This window comes from Notolepis coatsorum (genome assembly GCF_963971535.1).
Source record: "Notolepis coatsorum genome assembly, chromosome: 15".
NCBI lineage: Eukaryota > Metazoa > Chordata > Actinopteri > Aulopiformes > Paralepididae > Notolepis > Notolepis coatsorum.
The window spans coordinates 65,493,122-65,514,502 of NC_140179.1; the positions used below are offsets into that span (position 1 = coordinate 65,493,122).

Here is a 21,381-nt window from a genome sequence, read left to right on the forward strand (position 1 = left end):
CCCATCCAGGGCGTTCCTCTCTACTTCCTCATCGAACTCGAACGACTCGTTGCATGATGTTATACTGCCACTTAGTGGTAGCAGCTATGATAGCACCTATCATTACAACGTCCGCTCTCTGTGTCCTGACCCTACGTCACGTCCGTCGTCCGCTCTCTGTGTCCTGACTGAGTGATGAGAGACAACACAACGCCATTATTCACAATTCCGTTTTTATATCTTAGGAATCTTAGGTTCTTACTCAACCATATAATAATAAATCTCTAACTCAGACCGACAATTCCTATAATTCTGAAGACTGGACTATCGTGGGATTGTGGTTGTTTTTTGTGGGCTCAAAATTGTGATAATCGACCTAAATATTCGCACCGGACCCGAGTAAGTTATATATTTCTGTTTCTAGATCAATTATAGCTTTAGAGTTTAGACGTTAAAGGGTTGTTTATTATTATACCGTCACGACAACAGCGCCGTAGAGACACATCTCATCTTAATGATCCCGGTGCCTTCCGTTCACCTGGCACGTCGGGACAACAAGGCCCGGTCCAGAGCTGCCATCGCTTTATAGTTCTGTCTCTTTATATTAGACTTCCACGCAGTGGCGTCGTTTCAGTAAAAGTGAAACGGGTGGGGGTGGGGGGGGGGGGGGGGGTGGTGAAGGGTGTTTTTTTTTGTCAAATCAGTTGTGCAATAGTCACTTTTGGTGAGTTGTTTCTATACAATTCAGTTATATGACATTTTTTTAGGTATGACACAGGACTACACAAGCATTTTTAGTATAGAAACGTGTCAACAGACTAAAGCAGGGAACCACAATATTTTGCATACGAATTATGCAGAATGTAATATCATAACTGTCTTATTACTTTTTTTTTTTTTTTAATATTTTATTGGTGAAACATAGGTGGTACAGAGAAGCAAAAGTTAGTTATCAATGTATAACATATCACCATGTTTCTTTTTTTGCTTTTATGGGACATGACGAGACACGGACAGGACTGAAATTAAACAGGGACGACAAAAAACAATAAGGACAAGAACTAAACAAAGTCGAAAACTGGCAAAAAGAAAGCAAAATAAAATTTAAATAAAATAAAAATAATAATGATAATAAGTTAAATTAAAAATAAAAATAATAATGGTGATGATAATAATAAATAACAAGGATAGAATATACAGTGGGCGGAGTTTACAACAGGGTATCTAAGGTGCTCGCCTCAGAGAAGAAGTATTTCTTTAGAATCAGTATTTCTATTTCTTTAGGATCAGTCAGGGTCCAGGGATGCGAGAGTGTTTGTGAATGTGATTAGAGGTTGCCATCTGTCATAAAAATTGGCAATTGAGCCTCTTAGAGAGTACTTTACCTTTTCCGATGAAAGATATGACATCAAGTCCTTGAGCCAGGAGGAGGTGGACGGTGAGCTTGGGCTTTTCCACTGCAGGAGGATACGTCTACGGGCTATGAGTGAAGCGAAAGCTATGACATCTAGTTCCTTCCTGGAGAAACCAGCAGATGTAAGGGGCACCCCAAAGATGGCTACCAAGGGGGCGGGGTATGGCTCTAGGTTGATGTTTAGGGGCGTCTATACAAATAGTAGCTCTAGTTCTGCAGACCCCTCTCTGATTGGTTGAGCTCCATTTCTGCAGCCCCTCTGCTGGGAGCTGTCGCGCGGAAATAGGCTGTCTATTGCCATTCTCTTTGACAAACTCTAACCTTAACCAGCTCCTTAACAGCGCCTAAACTTAACCGTTCTAACCTTAACCAACTCCGAAACAATGCCTAACCTTAACCTTAACCATGCCTAACCTTAACCATAGAAAGAATATTGCCATTCTCTTTGACAAACTCTAACCTTAACCAGCTCCTTAACAGCGCCTAAACTTAACCGTTCTAACCTTAACCAACTCCGAAACAATGCCTAACCTTAACCTTAACCTTAACCATGCCTAACCTTAACCGGCGAAAGAATACACGTTAAAAAAAAAATCACGTTAATGGGATGGGATTCGAACTCGTCAACAACGGACCGCAAGGACCGCAGGACCGCTGCTCTGCCAGGTGAGCTGAAGCGCTGAATGAAAATCATGGCGGATTCCGCGATAAGCACCTCAAAGCACCGCGATAACCTTACGCGCGAGGGGCTTCGCTCAACCAATCAGAGAGGGGGCTGCAGAAATGGAGCTCAACCAATCAGAGAGGGGGCTGCAGAAATGGAGCTCAACCAATCAGAGAGGGGTCTGCAGAACTAGAGCTACTATTTGTATAGACGCTGTTTAGGGCTTTGCCTAGCGTATCGAAAAAACAAGACCAGAACTCAGCCAGCTTGGGGCAGGAGAAAAACATATGGGTGTGATTGGCTGGTGACAGGCCACACCTGTCACAGATATCGGGTGTGTCTGGAAAAAGGTTGTTAAGTCTAGCTTTTGTAAAGTGGACCCTGTGCAAGATCTTAAACTGAATTAAACTTAGACGAGCACACGATGATGTGTTATTGACCCTAAAGACTGCCTCGTCCCACTGTCCATCAGCCAGGTTGAGCTCAAGCTCCGCTTCCCATTTACCTCTAACCCCTGCAAGTGAGAACACTTCCAGTGAAGATATGAGATCATAGGGTAGAGATCCCGCCTTGTGCCTTGGGAAGAGAGAGTATTTTGTTCACCACTGAGCCTGTTGGGGACTGAGGAAAAGGTACAAGGTGGGTACGAGCGTAGTCACAGGCCTGAAGATAGCGGAATAGGTGAGAATGGGGTAAGTTAAACTTAGCTTGGAGATCTTCGAAAGAGGCAAATGAGCCCTCTAGATATAGGTCTAAAAAACGGGTCAAGCCTCTCTCTCTCCATAGGTTAAAAGCTGTATCTGAGCTGGAAGGTTTAAAAAGGTGGTTGTTGCAGATCGGGCTGTGCGGAGAAGCTGTCTTAAGCCTAAAGTGTTTCCTAAACTGGTTCCAGATTTTCAGTGTGGAAAGTACTACCGGGTTTTTTATGTGATCAGGACAACGAGAGGTCAGGGGGGCACAGACAAGCGCCATTAGAGATGACGGACACGCAGAGTGGCTCTCCATTATGCACCAGTTGAGATTAGGGAAATTGTACCATTTTTGAATTCTCTGAAGGTTTGCTGCCCAGTATTAGTGTAAAAGGTTGGGCAGTGCAAGACCACCTTCACTTTTGCTTCTCTGGAGAAGCGCTCTGCGTGCCCTGTCTAGGCCTAACAAAATTAATAGTTGGTTTCAGGTTGGTTGTCAGTTTGGCCATGGGTAGGTAGGTAATTTATTTTATTTAATTTTTTTATTTTATTCTTTCCCACGGCGACTATGGATAGGGAATTTATTTATTTAATTAAAATGTTCACAACAACATGGATGCATGTACTCTGCCAGCATGTTTAATATCCATAATACTAAATGTTTGACTAAGATTTCTATGAAACTTTATTCTTAAAAAAAAAAAAAACGTTTTTTTTCTTTTTTTATAATTTTTTTTAAAAACTCATAAAATATATAGGGTCGCACCTAAATCGGCAGGGTCGGTCGGCAACCTGAAACCAACTATTTATTTTGTTAGGCCCTATTACTTTTCTTGCAATTGAGCCAATTTTCCTTAGGTACGGTTTTGAGGTGTGTGAAAACACATTCACAAAAAGTATGGGTTGCTGAATGCTGAACTGCACTGTTATAATCACTAAGCCATTGTAAGACCTTACCTGTGTCCCTGTATCACTTGTCTCTGCTGTCCTTTGATTAAAAAACGTCCCTATGTCCATTTTCCTTTTTTTTGGGCATATTTCAGTTAGTCACAGTAAAAGTCACCTAGTAAAAGTGAGATAATTGACAATATCAAAACATGCTAGGGCTGTACCGAATAGTTCGAAGCTTCGTTCATAATGTTGACATTCGAATTCTAAATCAACATAAAAAATTGTATTTTTTTTCTTTTTTTTTGCCAAGGTGCCATACCTTGCCATACCAGTTCCACAAGTTCTATGCACAGCTAGAACCAGACGTACACACACACACACGCGATTGATTGATTGAAAACTTTATTTAACAGATTGCAGAATGGGTACAATAGAGTACAACTCAATACACACAATTGTTAAGGGGATGCAGACCAGAGAAAGACTTTCGTCTTGTTAAACATCCACCCCCTGTACCCCCCCCCCCCTCCCATGCTGCTTTGACACCCGAATTTCCCCAAGGGGATCAATAAATAATAATAATAACTTAATTTTATATAGCGCCTTTCAAGGGACCCAAGGTCGCTTTACATAGGATTATCTTATCTTATTTTATCTTAAACCTCGTCTGCCCTTTGACTTCACCAAAATGGTATACCGTCATTATTTGTGAGGTAATTAATAGGTAGGGCTAGTGGGTCTAGTTTGTTTTGCCAGTAAACAGAATGACGCATCGGCCAGGACACAGGAATTAAAATGAGGAAACGTAATTTCTTCCTGAACTGTATTCTTTGTCTAGCAGGATTTCTTGCACATTGTTGGAATATGCAGTAATTGTCATTAGTCTGGAATAACAATCATTATTATTAGGCACTGGTGTATTGGCAGCAACATAAGTAAACTTATGTGAAACATTAATAAAGAATGTCTATAGGCCTCTATATAGTAACACATCAAATCAACTAGACATATCAAAACATAAATATCCACAACATTACCATGCCCATTTCAACAGAAACGGTAGCATAGAGTTACATATAAATAAGGATATTACTCTTCAAAGAAATAAACAAACTTCCCATTATGTACCAGGTACACAAGGTAAAATGGTGACACCCTCTGGTTAAACGAGGTACTACAGAATACATTAGAGTCATAGAGACACTATTAGTGTAATTCTTCACAGTTAAATAAACGGTACGACTTTAACTCAAACATAGTAAGGATCACAATAGCTAACTTAATGCTTCCTCAATTACAACAGATGAGCATCGTGACAGTATTGGAAATCTCTCATCACTCTGGTTACATTTTCTACAGGATCTTAATTGGCACAGGTATAGGTAAGAAATCAAAACTAAGGTGGAGCACGCTGAACTTAATTGATTTCCAGACGAGACCGCAACACATCTCCCATAGCCACATACCGTGCGTATTAAAGGGAGAGGCACCTGAAATGTCCAAGCGTTTTCGTATGGTCATCATTATAGGCTCACTATGGTGCATGAAAACAATCCCCACTGATCTCTGAGAGAATAAAGTGATGTAGCAGCAATGGTTCCTCCATTAATAAATAATGGATTAAACCAAGTTGTATGCAGTGATGAACAACAGTCATTAAAGTAATGTTGAGAAAAAGAAGATTGTCTTTACCAGCCAACAGCTCCCATCCACTAAACGGGCCGTGTGTACATGTGTTAGCTGTGTGAGGCTTGTGGCTAGCTAAGCTAACATATGCTTAGTTGCTAGTAAAGAGAAACTGAGAAACTAGTATTATTCCTATACTTTCATGTGATGACATGAAAGACCCCAACACACAGTGACGTTATAAACCAAACCATCAGTCTGTTCACTTCATTCCAATAATCGTTATTCAAGCAAAATGGGATTGTCAAGCAAAGATTTCTATACTTGGCATAGGTGTATCAATATGATATCGGCATGCAAAATATCACGATATACTGTATTGTTTTATTGATCCCCCCATCCCTCCCCGATACCCATCCCTATCTTGTAATGAAAATGTCCATCTGCATTTATCCTTTTAGCAAAACTCAGTTCCGGTAGAAGATGACCTCGTTAGAGTCCAAGATCATACCTACTGGAATGAAGGAGGAACCAAGAGACCAGCAGGACCTCTGTAAGTCAGACCTCTGTAAGTCAGACCTACTGAAGAGACTTTAGACTCCAATACCAGAAGTAAATCAAGACGTATATGTTGAGTTGTGTCAAAGGTCAGGCTCAGAAAATCGCCAGGTTTTAACATTAGAATAGGAGATACTGTTCTCACCGACAAAACATCTGTGAAATATCTTGGTTGCGTCCTGGAAAACAGCTTATCAGGGGAAAGCATGGCTCAACAAGCACTTACAAAGATCAATAACAGGACTAGATACCAAGCCAGAATCTCACATTTTTTAGATCAGTCAGTGATGAAAATTCTTGCTGGAGCACTCATACAGTGTCACTATGACTATGCGTGTGGCTCCTGGTACAACAGCGGCCCCAAAAGTCAGAAAATAAAACTACAGACATCACAAAACAAGCTAATCAGGGTAATACTAAGGCTACCTACCCGAACCCACCTTGACCCATCACACTTTGAGAACATGAGATGGCTAAAGGTGGAAGACAGAGTCAACCAGATAGGGATGTGCCTAGTTCACAAAATCGTGCACGGGGTACAACTACTTCAACCGAATCAGGGACACCCATGCATACCCAACTAGGCGTAGCTCAACTGACTTTGTGCCAGTCAGATTCAGGAGTTGTATGGGGAAGGAGTCATTTTTGTATTTAGCAGCTGTCTTTTGGAACAGTCTTCCCAGTGACCTGAAAATCATAGTCAATGCTGTTAGATTCAAGTCCAGCCTGAAGACATGGCTCAAAAGGGACTATAATTAACCTAGACACCCTTGCATGTTTATGAGTCTGTTATATATATAAATGGTAAATGGTATATGTGATGTGTTGTGATGTCATGTCTGTATGATGCATGTCTAAGCATCTCATTCCCCTACCCCCCTACAAGGACCACAATGGAAATAAGCTCTGAGCTTTTTTGTGTTCATCCTTGGCAGTATCTCTTGACTGTGCTTTCTGTCACATGTTATTTTTATATTGTCAAATAAAGTAATTCATTCGTTCATTCTCATTCTGCCCCAGATCCACCCAGAGACCTCCTATTGATCATTAAAGAGGAGGAGGATTACAGCCCTCTAGAGCCGCCCATGGAGGCCTCCCTGGAGATGAAGGAGGAGCCCGCAGACCACCAGGATATCAGTATGTTTTTATTTTATTTTTCTTAAATGGTGCATTTATTTATTTATCCAAAGCGCTTTACAATTTTGTTCCTCACATTCACCCATTCACTCACACATTCACACACCGACAGAGGAGGCGACCCCGCATGGTGCCAACCTGCTCATTGGGAGGAATTGGGGGTTAAGTGTCTTGCTCAAGGACACTTCAGCATGCTGCCTGGGATGAGCGGGAATCGAACCGGGAACCTTCCGATCACCAGACGACCACTCTACCTCCTGAGCCACTGTCGCCCCTTTTTCTTGTCTTTAGACTCCAGACCCAGAAGTACATAAAGACTCTTGGGTTGTGTCTCCCTCCCTCTGCCCCAGATCCACACACAGACCTCCTGCTGATCATTAAGGAAGAAGAGACTCAGTACCCTCTCGAGCCACCCGAGGATACTTCCCTCCAGATGAAGGAAGAGCCCACAGACCTCCTGCTGATAATCAAGGAAGAAGAGACTAAGGAGCCTCTCGAGCCACCCAAGGATACTTCCCTCCAGATGAAGGAGGAGTCCACAGACCTCCAGGATATCGGTATGTTGCGTTTCTTTCTTGTATCTCGATGTTGTCTTCTCCTTCCTCTGCTCCAGCATGTTTGTATGTCTCCGTCTTTGTCTCCATAGCTTTCTCTCCTCTCATTCTTTCATTTGATCCGAGAAGGCATGAGACGTGATAATGTTACCCAGAGATTTAGTGTAGAGGGAGAAGAGAAGGGGTCCTAGGACCGAGCCCTGGGGGACACCCGTCCGCACGGGGGCAGGGGGCCGACAGGGTCCCTCTCCATGACACTTGGTAGGAGCGGTCATTGAGGTATGATGTCAGCCATGTCAGCGTAGAGCCAGTCACTCCCATTCCTGCGAGCGACGCAAGAAGGATCTGATTCTGATGGTTGACTGTGTCGAAGGCTGCAGATAGATCTAGGTATGGGTTGAAATTATGTTCGAAAGGGCTAAGACTATACTAGTCGGCACCATCTACAGAGCGCCAGAACAGAGTGGCTTTTATGATACACTTGATGGGTGTTTAGCTGGGGTTGAAGATGTAGGAAAAATTCTTATTGGGGACTGGAACACAGATATGCAATGTAAAGAAGCACCCGTTTCCAAGTCCCTCAGTAGGTTTTGTGATCTGCACAGTGTCAGCCAGCTAATCACCCAACCCACAAGAGTGTGTGATTCAACACAAACTACCATTGATCTCATTCTGACCTTTGACAAGTCCAGGATCTCCAATAAAGGGGTTATAGCATGCGCGTTAAGCGATCATTATATGATATTCTGTACCCACAAAAAGCTAAAACAAAAGGCTGGCTGTCACAAAACAGTCACATCTAGAGACCTCAAAACCTACTCTAACGAGGCTTTTAACCAAGAACTGGAGAGCATGGACTGGTCAGATGAGCTCAGTGGTACACTAGTTGAAGAAACATGGCTTGGATTCAAAACCAAATTCTCATCAATACTAAACAACATGGCCCCTCTAAGAACCACCAGGGTTAAAAATCACGCTGAGCCATGGATGCACACTGAAATACTGACCGCTATGAAAACCAGAGACAAAAAATGCTCTGAACTTCATAAAAGTCAGTCAAAGCTTGCCAAAAGCTCCAACAGTGATCTCCAAGCCCACGTGTTGAACTCAAACAACAAAGAAGCCTATGTAAACACCATGATCAAATCTGCCAAAAAAGAATTCATCAATGGCAAAGCTGAGGAAAACAAAAACAAACCCCTGAACTTTGGAAATGACTCAACAACCAACTAGGCTGCAGTACAAATTACTTAAACATTTCTTTACAAACATAGCCACAACACTGGTTAATAAACTACCCTCCCACTCTGGGTATTTTGGGGTACATTTACATTTAGTCATTTAGCTGACGCTTTTATCCAAAGCGACTTACAAGTTCTGTACGACAAGTCATCAGGAAGGGTACAACTCTATCAGCTGAGTAACAATGTTCATCAAAGTGTTGCATGCTACAGTGTAGGTTAGTATATTAGGACAAGTGCATGACAGTAAGGTTAGTTAGGGTTAGATTTTTATCTTTATTTTTATAATTTTTTTCATTTCATATAATGGGTAGAACACATCTTAGCCTTCTACAAAAACCTAGGGGTCCGCAAAGACGACTTCAAACTAGAAATGGTAACAACAGATGAGGTGCTCAAAAAACTGAGTGCCCTCCAACCTAACAAGGCCACTGGCCATGACAATATCCCCTCCAGACTCAGCAGCCACCATCACCCCAGTCATCACACACATAAACCTCTCCATAAAACAGGGATACATCCCCAAATACTTCAAAATTGCGAGAGTAACCCCTGTGCACAAAAAAGGCAGCAAATTAGACCCAGGCAACTACCGCCCTGTTTATATTCTTACCTCCATCTCGAAAGTCATGGGAATTTAACAGGTCGAAAAGTACCTTGGGGAAAAAGCTAATCTACGAATTCCAATCTGGCTTCAGAACATCCCACTCCACTGATGCATGCCTTCTCTATTTGAACGACCACATCAAACAAGAGGTGGATGCGGGCTGGACCTCCAAAAGGCTTTTGACACTGTCAACCACTCCATTCTGATTGACAAGCTAAAAGCAATTGGTTTTGATAGTTTATCAGTGAGCTGGATGCAATCCTACCTGGAGGGGAGAGAACAGATGGTGGAGGTAAACGGTACCCTATCCCCCCCCCCCCCTCACAGTGAGCTGTGGTGTTCCACAAGGAAGCATACTAGGACCGCTACTGTTCCTAATTTATGCAAATGACATGTCGTCAGCTTGTGACTGCAACTTGTTCCTGTTCGCGGACGACTCAGCCCTGCTGGTCTCTGACAAGAACAAGTTGCAGGTTGAAAAAGCCCTCAGCTCTGAACTCTACAAACAAACTCAGCAAGGTCAACTTCTCTGTTACAGTGGGTGACAATATTGTCACAAGGAAAGATGAAATTACCTACCTGGGTTCCATCCTAGAGGCAAATCTTTCCTGTGACAAAATGGCAACCAATCAAAAAAGTCAACCAACGAACAAGATTCTTGTACCGGATCTCCTCTCTGGTAAACAAGAATACCTTGAAGACTCTAACAGGAGCACTCATTCAAGGGTACTACGACTATGCTTGCACCTCATGGTACCAAAGCACCTCAAAGGCCCTAAAAACAAAATTACAAACATCACAAAACAAACTGATCAGACTACTGCTTGACCTTACTCATAAAACCCACCTCACCCCTGCCCATTTTGACAAACTAGGATGGCTTAGAGTAGACGACAGAGTACAGCAACTTGCAATGGGCCTGGTCTACAAGATACACTACACAACTAAGATACCCATGTACATGTCGAAATACTTCCCAAAGGTCAGTGAATTCCACAACCACAACACCAGAGGGAGTTCCACAAATCATGTTCAACCCAGATTCGGCTCAAACAAGCTACTAAACATGTTTCACAATTATGCCACATCAATGTGGAACGCCCTACCCACAGCCGTAAAAGAATGTGAATCCCTACCCACCTTCAAAACCGCTCTCAAAGAGCACCTACGGGTGGCTGCAATACTTAGTGTGTGTCTCCCTCTCTCCAGACCCACCCAGTGCTGATCATTAAATACTTAGTTTGTGTCTCCCTCTATCATCCAGATCCACCCAGCGACCTGCTGATCATTACAGTAGAAGAGGTTGAGCTCGAGCCCCTGGATCCTGGGCTGAAGGATGAGTCCGGGACGCTACCAGACCACCAGGACATCAGTATGTTTCCTGTTACTTTACCCGTTACTTTTCCTGTTACTTTTACTGTTACTTTATCTGTTACTTTACCTGTTACTTTTCCTTATTTCACTAATAACACTTAAAATCATTGGTAAACAAAGGTAGTGCTGAAAGTATACACTTTGACAGGGTTAGGGTCTTTACTATTGGCTACATTTGAAAAAGAAATGCAACATTACATTCTGTATAGATGGATTTATGGCGTGATATCATTCTCGTACTGGTACCGGACCGCTCGGGCTTAAGAGGTTAAACTCTGACATGTTGCAAAACATACATTTCTTTCCTTTTCTTTTCTTAAGTTGGGGTGCTGTGGGGAGGAACATTAAAATAACCTTATCATTGACTCGGAGAAGGCCTTTGACCGGGTTGAATGGGACTACTTATTCTATACTTTGCCGAAATGTGGTTTTGGCGAGAAATTTGTGTCCTGGGTCAAACTTCTATACTCCTCTCCAGTGGCATCAGTGCGAACAAACGATGTGACTTCGGAATATTTTCCCCTACACCGCGGCACAAGACAGGGTTAAAACTTGGCCTTTAACCCCTAATTTCTCACTTTATATGTATATGTTGTGTCTGTCCACTATGTTTGTTACTTTGTTATTTCCCCCCCCTATGTAAAGCGACCTTGGGTCTTTTGAAAGACGCTATATGGGCGGCTGGGTGGCGCAGTGGGCAAGGCGCTAGCCATTAACGCAGGAGATACTGGTATCGAGCGCAGCTCTCGGCGTTGCTACCGGCTTGGCCGGCCGTCATACTAACACAATTGGCAGTGTTAGAGGGTGGGAAAGCCGGTGGGTGGGGATTGGACGTTGTGGACAGCGACTCCTACAGGTCGGTTGGGTGACGCCTGTACAGCAGAAACAGGAAGTATCGGGGGCAGCGTGAGCCTCCCACGCGTTACTCCTCGCCACTGAGAGTTCGAACTGTCTGGTGAAAAGTTGCGACAGGCTGCCTCCTCGTGTACCGGAGGGGACACGTGATGCAAGGTTTCTATCCTCACTACAGCCGACCAGTGGGAGGCATAGTCTAGCAACGTTCATGACAGGGGAGGGAAGGGCGGCTAGGTGGTGCAGTGGGCAAGGCACTCACCAACAATGCTGGAGACGCTGGGTTCGAGCCCAGCTCTCCACATTGTTTTCAATTTGGCTGGTCGTCCGTACTAATACAATTGGCAGTATTAGGGGGAGGGGAAACTGAGGGGTGGGGATCCGACATTGTGGACAGCGACTCCTACAGGTCGGTTGGTGCGCCTGCGCAGTAGAATCAAGAAGCGATGGGGGCGGCACCCCTCCAAAGCGCAGACCCCTGACGCTGAAAGATCGCGCCGCGCAGGTGAAAAGATGTGACAGCTGCTACCTCGAGTATCGGAGGGGACTCGTGCTATGTATGGCTTCGTCCACATTGCAGCCGGCTTGTGGGAGGCAAGAAACAGCGTTCGAGACAGGGGAGGGTTGAATTGGACGATACGAAATTGGGATGGGAGAAAATAGAAAAATGGGAGAGAAAGTGGATAAAAAAAAAAGACGGGAGGGAAGAATTGGAATTACGAAATTGGGATGGGAGAAAAATAGAAAAATAAGGAGAAAAAGTGGATCAAAAAAAGAAAGGCGCTATATAAAATGAAGCTATTATTATTATTTATCAGATGGTCATCACTTCCCTTATCACTTATTGGCAGAGTGAATACCGTGAAAATGAATACATTACCGACATTTCTGTATTTATTTCAAAGTATTCCAACCTTTATTCCAAAATGTCAAAGCCTTTGACAGGGTAATATCAGATTTGATCTGGAATAAACGCCCAGTCCGAATAAATAAAACGGCTTTCCAGAAGCCTAAATCGCAGGGAGGCTTTGCACTACCCAATTTCCTGGCCTACTATTGGGCTGCAAATATTCACAGCATTCTTTATTGGAGTCATTCCCATTACGGACTTTGTCAGTGGGTGCCGGCATGGGTGGACATGGAAAGGGCATCCTGTGCTAGAACATCCTTGCAGTCCTTACTTTGCTCTCCACTCCCAGTCACAACCGCCCAGTACACCAACAGCGCCTTAGTACAACATTCCCTCTGGATCTGGACCCAGTTCAGAAAACACTTTGGTCTCCACGCCATGTCACCGTCCTCACTTGTCCACAAAAACTTCCTTTTTCCTCCCTCTATGGTGGATGAAGCCTTCAGCAACTGGTCTAAGAATGGCATTCTGAGCATTTTACGATCTGTACCAAGACAGTTCATTTATGTCCTTCACACAATTGTCCCTAAAGTTTAACTTACCAAAAACTAATTTTCAGATATTTGCAGATACGTGATTTCGTTAAGAATACATTTGCTCAGTTCCCCCATATGCCTCCAAAATTGTGATTGACGATATCTTGGAGGTGAAGGTTGCAACCAAAGGCTCAATATCTAAACTATATAACATCATATCCTTATCCCTACCTTCTTCGGTATTGGCTATAAGACAGAACTGGGAGTCCGATCTAAATCATCAATTTACAGAGAAAGAATGGGAAAATGCTCTTGCCCGAATACACTCATCCTCAATATCTGGAAAACATGCTACCAGAATGGAGAGTATTACTTATATTATATATTATTATTACTGTATTTTCTTTTTTTGTTCTTTTTTTTTACTTTACTTAATTTCTTTTTGCGTAGTTTTTTCTGTCATCTGTATTTATGTTTAATTATTTTTAATTTATGTGTATTATATGTATGTTTTTTGTCGCTCTCCTTGGGTGGGATGGGGTTAGGGGATAGGAATGGGGAATGAAATGGAAGATGTATAATTTGAATGTATAATTGGAATGTTATATTTGCATAAATTCTTCTAATAAAAAAAGATAAACCATAAAATAACCTTATCATAGCTGTGATGTAACCACTCTCGCTCCAGAAAATGTTTAGTCTGGACTTACAGTATAAACAAGATCAATTACGCATTGAACTCTGGACTAACTCTAAGCACTGTGGAGAACTCTGGGCGATGACGTGTTCTTAAAATATAAAAGAGAGCACCTCTTGCATAATAATAATAATAATAACTTTATTTAGTTTGTTCCATAATTTTGGAATAGTTTGCATAGTAACTAAAGCTCCTTCTTAACTTTATTTAGTTTGTTCCATATTTTTGGAATAGTTTGCATAGTAACTAAAGCTCCTTATTCTCCCTCCAGACAGCGTCCTGCTTCCCGTCACGCCTGGGAAGACACCAGGAGGCTCGGACGAAGGGAAAGGTGCCCACTGTGAGCAGTGTGGCAAGAGCTTCTGCTCAAAGAGTGCTCTCAAAGGGCACCAGAGCATTCACACGGGAGAGAGACCCTACTCCTGTGAGCAATGTGGAAAAAGCTTCAGGGAAAAGGGTGTTCTCCGAATGCACCGGCGCATTCACACGGGAGAGAAACCCTACTCCTGTGACCAGTGTGAGAAGAGCTTTAGTCTGCTGCAGAATCTGCAAATTCACCAGAGGATCCACACAGGGGAAAGACCCTATAACTGTGACGAGTGTGGGAAAAACTTCAGGAAGCAGAGTCATTTGCAGCGCCACCAGAAAATGCACACAGGAGAAAAACCCTATAACTGTGATGAGTGTGGAAAAAGCTTCAGGAAGCAGAATCATTTACATCGTCACCAGAGAATTCACACAGGAGAAAAACCCTATAACTGTGAGGAGTGTGGAAAAAGCTACCGGGATCAGAGTCAGTTGACGTGTCACCGGAGAACTCACACAGGAGAGAGACCACACCACTGTGAGGAGTGTGGAAGGAGCTTTAGTCGTCTAGGATCCTTGAATAATCACCTGCGCATTCACACAGGAGAAAAACCCTTCAACTGTAAGGAGTGTGAACGTAGCTTCAGAAGTCTGAGTGGTTTAAAACGTCACCAAATTATTCACACAGGAGAAAGACCCTACTACTGTGACCAGTGTGGTAAGAGCTTCAGAAATCCTCAGCATTTAAAGAGTCACCAGATAATTCACACAGAAGAAAAACCCTTTAACTGTGAGGAGTGTGGAAATAGCTACAGAAGTCTGAATAGTTTAAAATCCCACCGGAATATTCACACAGGAGAAAGACCCCACCACTGTGACCACTGTGGGAAGAGCTTCAGAACTATTGATCATTTAAGAGGTCACCAGAGAATTCACACAGGAGAGAAATGTTACACCTGTGATGAGTGTGGAAATAGCTTCAGGAAGCAGAGTCATTTGAATTGCCATAAGAGAATTCACACAGGAGAAAAACCCTATAACTGTGATGAGTGTGGAAAAAGCTACAGGGATCAGGGTCAGTTGACATGTCACCAGAGAATTCACACAGGAGAGAGACCCTACCATTGTGAAGAGTGTGGGAGGAGTTTTAGTCGTCTAGGGTCCTTGAATTATCACCTGCACATTCACACAGGAGAAAAACCCTTTAACTGTGAGGAATGTGGAAATAGCTTCAGAAGTCTGAGTGGCTTAAAACGTCACCAGCATATTCACACGGGAGAAAGACCCCACCACTGTGACGACTGTGGGAAGAGCTTCAGGGATCCAGAACACTTGAAAAATCACCAGCGCCTTCACACAGGGGAGAAACCCTACTTCTGTGAACAATGTGGGAAGAGGTTTAGGAGGAATGCATACCTTAAGGAACATAGGCATGTCCACACAGGAGAGAAGCCATACCATTGTGACCTGTGTGATAAGAGTTTCGGCAACTCAAATTATTTGAGAAAACACAAGAAAATACACCTGGAAGAGAAGATTCTTTGAAGGTCAAACCTATTAGTTGCACATTGATGAAGGAGAGAAACATGTATCCTATAGATTGTGTTTATGTTGTAACCCGACCCTCTTCATCTCTGATCTGGCCTCTTGTCACTTGTCTCATCACCTTTGACGAGTGCCCTACATTTTCAATCTAGCACATCCTTCATAGATGTAGCACCCCACGGCTTGTTATTAGTATACACATGCTTCGTATACGCAGATGACAGCATCTTCCAAGAATGCAATATAGCTGCATTATGGTATCTGAAGTTCATCAATATCTGAGGCTGAGACCTTGAACACTGACCATTCGGTACAATCAAAACGTCCCTGTAATTTACTAACTGAATCTTAACTCCAGATTTCTTGTCTTCACATCCATCCCATTAGCAGAGATTAGAACAGATTTAGTGTACATACATGTAAACAGTATATACCTCAGCCTGTATTCCACTGCCCTTCATCTTGAAACTGGAAAAACATGACTTGAAAGTTACTAGGTTGCGTAGTTCATCCTTTTGAAAGTCACTGCGCACTTTGTTTTGATCTAAAATGACTATTACTCTAATACAAGCTATTCAAATTTGTGCATTGATATCAAATATCAAGATATCACATACTGCAGCTTGTTCCAGGTGTTGGTTCTGCCCTCCGAGCTGTCAATCGCAACAGAGAGGGAGTAGTTGAGCCAATACGTGTTCCTTACAGGTTGTGCATTACGAACTAGAATTTTAGCTTCATGTGGGCTTAATGGTAGTGATTTCCAGCCAACGTTGACACAATTTTCCAGGTACATTCCGTAACGTTTTGAGTTTTATGTAAACTATGTGGCAAATGTTGACAATAGACAATGTTATGTAGTAACACAGTGTAAGTGTACTAGAGGAAACTAACTGCTCTTGATGTGTAGGTTTCTTTAAAAAAAAAAATACATGAACATTATTATTATTATTATTATAATTATTTCGAACAACAGCTGGATCTGTGTCCCTCTGAGGGGATGAGAGCGTGGCAGCTCCTGGGACCAGATGTGACGACACGGTCTCATCAGAAGACGTAAATAAAGTACTTAATCAACCACAGAAAAAAGGTACATAATGTATGTTAAGTTATATATACATAAATATAAAACCTCATTATTATCCTAGTTATATTTCATCTATATCATAGTTGTGTCCAAATAGTGACAAAGGGGAAAAGAAAGAAAAAGAAAACGTATAAAAAAAAAGTATTTAAAAAAAAGATAAACATAAATGTGTATACTTTTTGTACATAAAACTATGTTTGTAACCTTTGCTAAATGATATACTGAATTATGTTTCTTTTTTGTATTTTGGTTTTGTGTAAATAGTGTAATGTAAAAAGGGTAGGCAATTATAAGCCTCGGCTTCAGCCTGCACCTTTTCTGTCACTTTGTTTTTTTCGTTTTTTTGGAAGTTCTACTATGCTTTGTAAAAGAAAAGACAGAAATAAAACCATTCATTCATTCATATATTGTACTTATTTTATGCCTATTCTTAAGTCTGCACGTTTACATTGCACTACTTTTATTGTTTTTTTATACCCATTATGTCTGCAATTTATGCCGCTTTTACATTTTCTTTTGTCAATTTGTGTGCTGATTTTATGTTCATTTTATACTAATTGCTGTGGGGCACTCTGGACTGTGGTCCATGTGTGAAGAGTACTATATAGATAGTTATTATTGTTATATTGTAGAAATGTGTGCATTGAAATGTCTATAAAGTCTCGACGACATTGAAAATGAGGGTGACCTCAATTGTATTTGAGAATAAATAAAGTTTGATGATGATGATGATGATGATATATCAGTAATATATGATGGCATGTGGCTTGGTCTAGTGGTGAGTGCACTTGCCCCTCACCCCAAGCACTGTTAAGTTTGTTTTTCTGGGACCTTCACCAATACGATACGTATACAAACACACGTAAATACTTATGGCTATAACATAACATGCATTATGTACCCTGTTCCTGTGGTTGATACATACTTCATTTACATATCTTATGTGGGATCGGGCTGGATGTGACGAGTGCGAACACATTGTTCTAGTGTTTTAAATCCTGGGATCACAGGAACCTTCTGACCTCCGTATGGAGTCACCTGCCAAAACACAAGGGAGAAGGAAGTTAACAAACACATCATGTACAAACTGGAGGGGGAAATGCTCTTGTGTGGAGATTTGTTTCTATTAAAGTATTTATCTTCTTTTTTTTTTATATGGACACTAGTCCTTTTTTAAGAGTAATGTCACAAATATCGTCCTAAAAAGATGTTCCTAGTGTAGCAGTGCGGCTGCCCCCTGCCCTGGTCTCCAGTTTGTACGTCATCACGCTGGTTTCCAGTCTGTACGTCATCGCACTGGTTTCCAGTTGGGTCACGCTGTACGTCATCACGCTGGTTTCCAGTTGGTCACGCTGTACGTCATCGCACTGGTTTCCAGTTGGGTCACGCTGTACGTCATCACGCTGGTTTCCAGTTGGTCACGCTGTACGTCATCGTGCTGGTTTCCAGTTGGGTCACGTTGTACGCATCGTATCGCCAAAAGTCTCATGTACAATGTGTATTATTACAAATAGTTACATATAATATTACAGTGGCTCAGGAGGTAGAGCGGTCGTCTGGTAATCCGAAGGTTGAAGTGTCCTTGAGCAAGACACTTAGCCCCTAACTGCTCCTGATGAGCAGGTTGGCACCTTGCATGGTCGCCTCTGCCGTTGGGTGTGTGAATGTGAGGAACAAATTAATCACTATATAAATGTCCATTTACCATTATATTACATATTCAAACAATGTAAAAGACTTACATTTTCAGCTCATGCAGAAAATGTAATATGTCATGACAGCCCAAGGCTCAAGTTTTGTTTTATTTGTCACATATAATGTACATTGCAGTGAAATGCTTGGTTCTGTATGAGCCAAGACATGACATGTCGTCAGCCTGTGACTGCAACTTGTTCCTGTTTGCGGACGACTCAGCCCTGCTGGTCTCTGATAAGAACAAATTGCAGGTTGAAAAAACCCTCAGCACGGAACTAGGCAAAATCTGCATATGGCTCGCTGATAACAAACTATCATTACACATGGGCAAAACAGAGTCCATTCTCTTCGGTTCAAATAACAAACTCAGCAAGACCGACGGATTCTCAGTTACAGTGGGTGACAATATTGTCACAAGGAAAGACGAAATTACCTACCTGGGTTCCATCCTAGAGGCAAATCTTTCCTGTGACAAAATGGCATCCAATGTAATAAAAAAAGTCAACCAACGAACTAGATTCTTGTACCGGATCTCCTCTCTGGTAAACAAGAATACCCTGAAGACTCTGGCAGGAGCACTCATTCAAGGGTACTATGACTATGCATGCACCTCATGGTACCAAAGCACCTCAAAGGCGCTTAAAACAAAACATCACAAAACAAACTGGTCAGACTACTACTTGACCTGAACCCCAGAACCCACCTCACCCCTGCCCACTTTGCCAACCTAGGATGGCTTAGAGTAGACGACAGAGTACAGCAACTTGCAATGGGCCTGGTCTACAAGATACACTATACGACCGGGGTGCCCATGTACATGTCAAAATACTTCCCAAAGGTCAGTGAATACCACAACCACTACACCAGAGGAAGCTCAACAAATCATGTTAAACCCAGATTCGGCTCAAACAAGGGACTAAACACGTTTCGCAATTATGCCACAACAATGTGGAACGCCCTACCCAAAGCTGTAAAGGAATGTGAATCCCTGCCCACATTCAAAACCGCCCTTAAAGAGCACCTACGGGAGGCTGCAATTCGAAACTGGCCACCGTAAATGCCCAAAACCCCCACCACCTCCTAATAGACAGTCTCCTCCCCACCGCATGTATATACTCCCTCCCCGCCGTATGTATATTTCCCTCCCACCCACCCACCCCCTCCTAATGTACAGTCCCCTCCCCATCATATGTATATACTCTGTCAGGATCTAGGGGTAACAGTACTGTATATTTGAATACCGCCTATGTCACAAATGTATCAGTACTAAATACCTATATGTCCCTATGCCATAAATGTCATGTATGTTGTGTATGTCATAAATGTCTATATGAATTGAAAATGGGGGACCCTGATGGAAACAAGACAAACGTCTTTCTCAGGTCTGCATCCCCTTAACAATTGTATGTATTGAGCCGTACTGTATTGTACCCATTCTGCAATCTGTTAAATAAAGTTTTCATTCATTCATTCATTCATTCATTCATTCATTCAGCCTTCTGAGATTGTGCTTCATACAGTAAAAAAATTAAAGAATAAAGGCCAAACACTACATCCTAAAGTACAAAGTAAAGTACAAAATGCAAACAATAAAGTACAAATACAAGCTTTTTAAAATGCAAAAATGTAAGACCCAATGTGTAGGTATTACAAATAGGTACATTATATTACATAATATTACTTAGGGGTTGTCATGAGATATTTCATTTTCTGATGTACCTGAAAACGTAAAAATAGTTGACGAAGTTTTAATAATAATTTAATTATTCTCTTGTATGTTGTTTCCTTTGACTCCCTCCTCTTCCTATAATTACACTCAAACTGTAAAAACAGGTAAGTAATCGCTAATATCTTCAATTAATAATCCGCTTGTATTACTTTCCATATTGTTTGTAAAAATTTTATCGATTAGGGTAGCACACATATGTTATTCTACTAGGTCTTGTAATTGTTGGGAAACGGCTCATACTGTACATTATTTCCATGAATTCATCAATTTTTCCATGTTTGTTTGGGTTCAACAGGTCGATGTTAAAGTCCCCACAGACATACTTAACCTTTTGCTTTGACGTGGAAAACAACCTCTCCATATTCACCATGAATGTGTCAATGTTAGATCCTGGTTTTCTATACACACAGCTCACAATTTTCATTTTTTCCATAGTTATCTCAACTGTAACTGAGGGGTTACAAAACCCTGACTGTATTAAAGATTGTGATATATTAAACCACTACTAGTTATGTACTTTAATTACTGGCCAAACAGTACATCAAATATTGATGGTGAACACCCACACAAGAACACGGCATTGACACAGAAATTCTATTGGAGGGTTATTTATTATTATTAGGCAACGTTAGGTTACAGATTGAGAATTAGGGTCGCGCTTATATGGCGAAGAATATACGTAAAGTCAGTCAAGAGCATAAGTCAATGAGAATAGTAGGAATACTATGATGGGTCTAAGCTGACGCCACCGGTTGTATAGCAATTATATAGAGCAACACCGGTACCAACTGGAGACACTGGGTTCCCTCCGGGGTGTAAAGCCGGGAGGGGTAGAGGAATGTTCGGGTACCCAGTCTGAGTCAACGAGGAATAAAGAGGCTCCAAGTACAGGAGCCGGTGCTTGTACTCCCTTGATCAGCAGACAAAAGCAATAGTTGTAATCCAATATGCTCGACAGCATTGACGACAACCAGCCAGCCCCTTCCACGAGGCGGGCCCGAATGGTAATCCTCACGAGGTTAAATCCCAAACGACAGTGGAATCAACGGTGCCCTTCTCCGGTGGTCACGGTCCCAAAGCAATATAATCCAACCAGAAATGGTTCTGCAATCGCCGGTGCCAATTCTCCTGTGTACATGTCCAACGGTTCTCGCCTAGGACTCCTCGGGTGTGGGCACGTATTTAGGCCGCACAGCCTGGATAAGTGCACTAGCTAAAGACACGACGAACCGATGGGTAATGCTACATACGGAAGAACTGTGGCCGCACGATATACAATAAATGATCGACTATTACTTCACATTAGATTAAGTCGAACTCAACGTTTCTGCGTTAAACTCTGACACTTTAACA

At 42.2% G+C, this 21,381-nt stretch overlaps 1 protein-coding gene across 2 annotated transcripts; it reads left to right on the forward strand.

Annotated features, from left to right (window-relative positions):
* Nucleotides 1–274: 274 nt before the first annotated feature.
* On the forward strand, nt 275–17,339 carry LOC311242236 (uncharacterized protein). 2 transcript variants are annotated; one of them, XM_084331200.1, is made up of 6 exons: nt 275–378; nt 5,725–5,831; nt 6,842–6,958; nt 7,309–7,515; nt 10,625–10,732; nt 13,941–17,339. In XM_084331200.1, exons 2-6 carry the CDS (start codon nt 5,747–5,749, stop codon nt 15,518–15,520), a joined length of 2,097 nt encoding a protein of 698 aa, XP_084187326.1. In that variant the 5' UTR covers nt 275–378; nt 5,725–5,746; the 3' UTR covers nt 15,521–17,339. The 2 variants fall into 2 exon arrangements, with proteins under 2 accessions (XP_084187326.1, XP_084187327.1); XM_084331201.1 differs by having other exon boundaries at nt 5,725–5,816.
* The last annotated feature ends 4,042 nt before the right edge of the window (nt 17,340–21,381 follow it).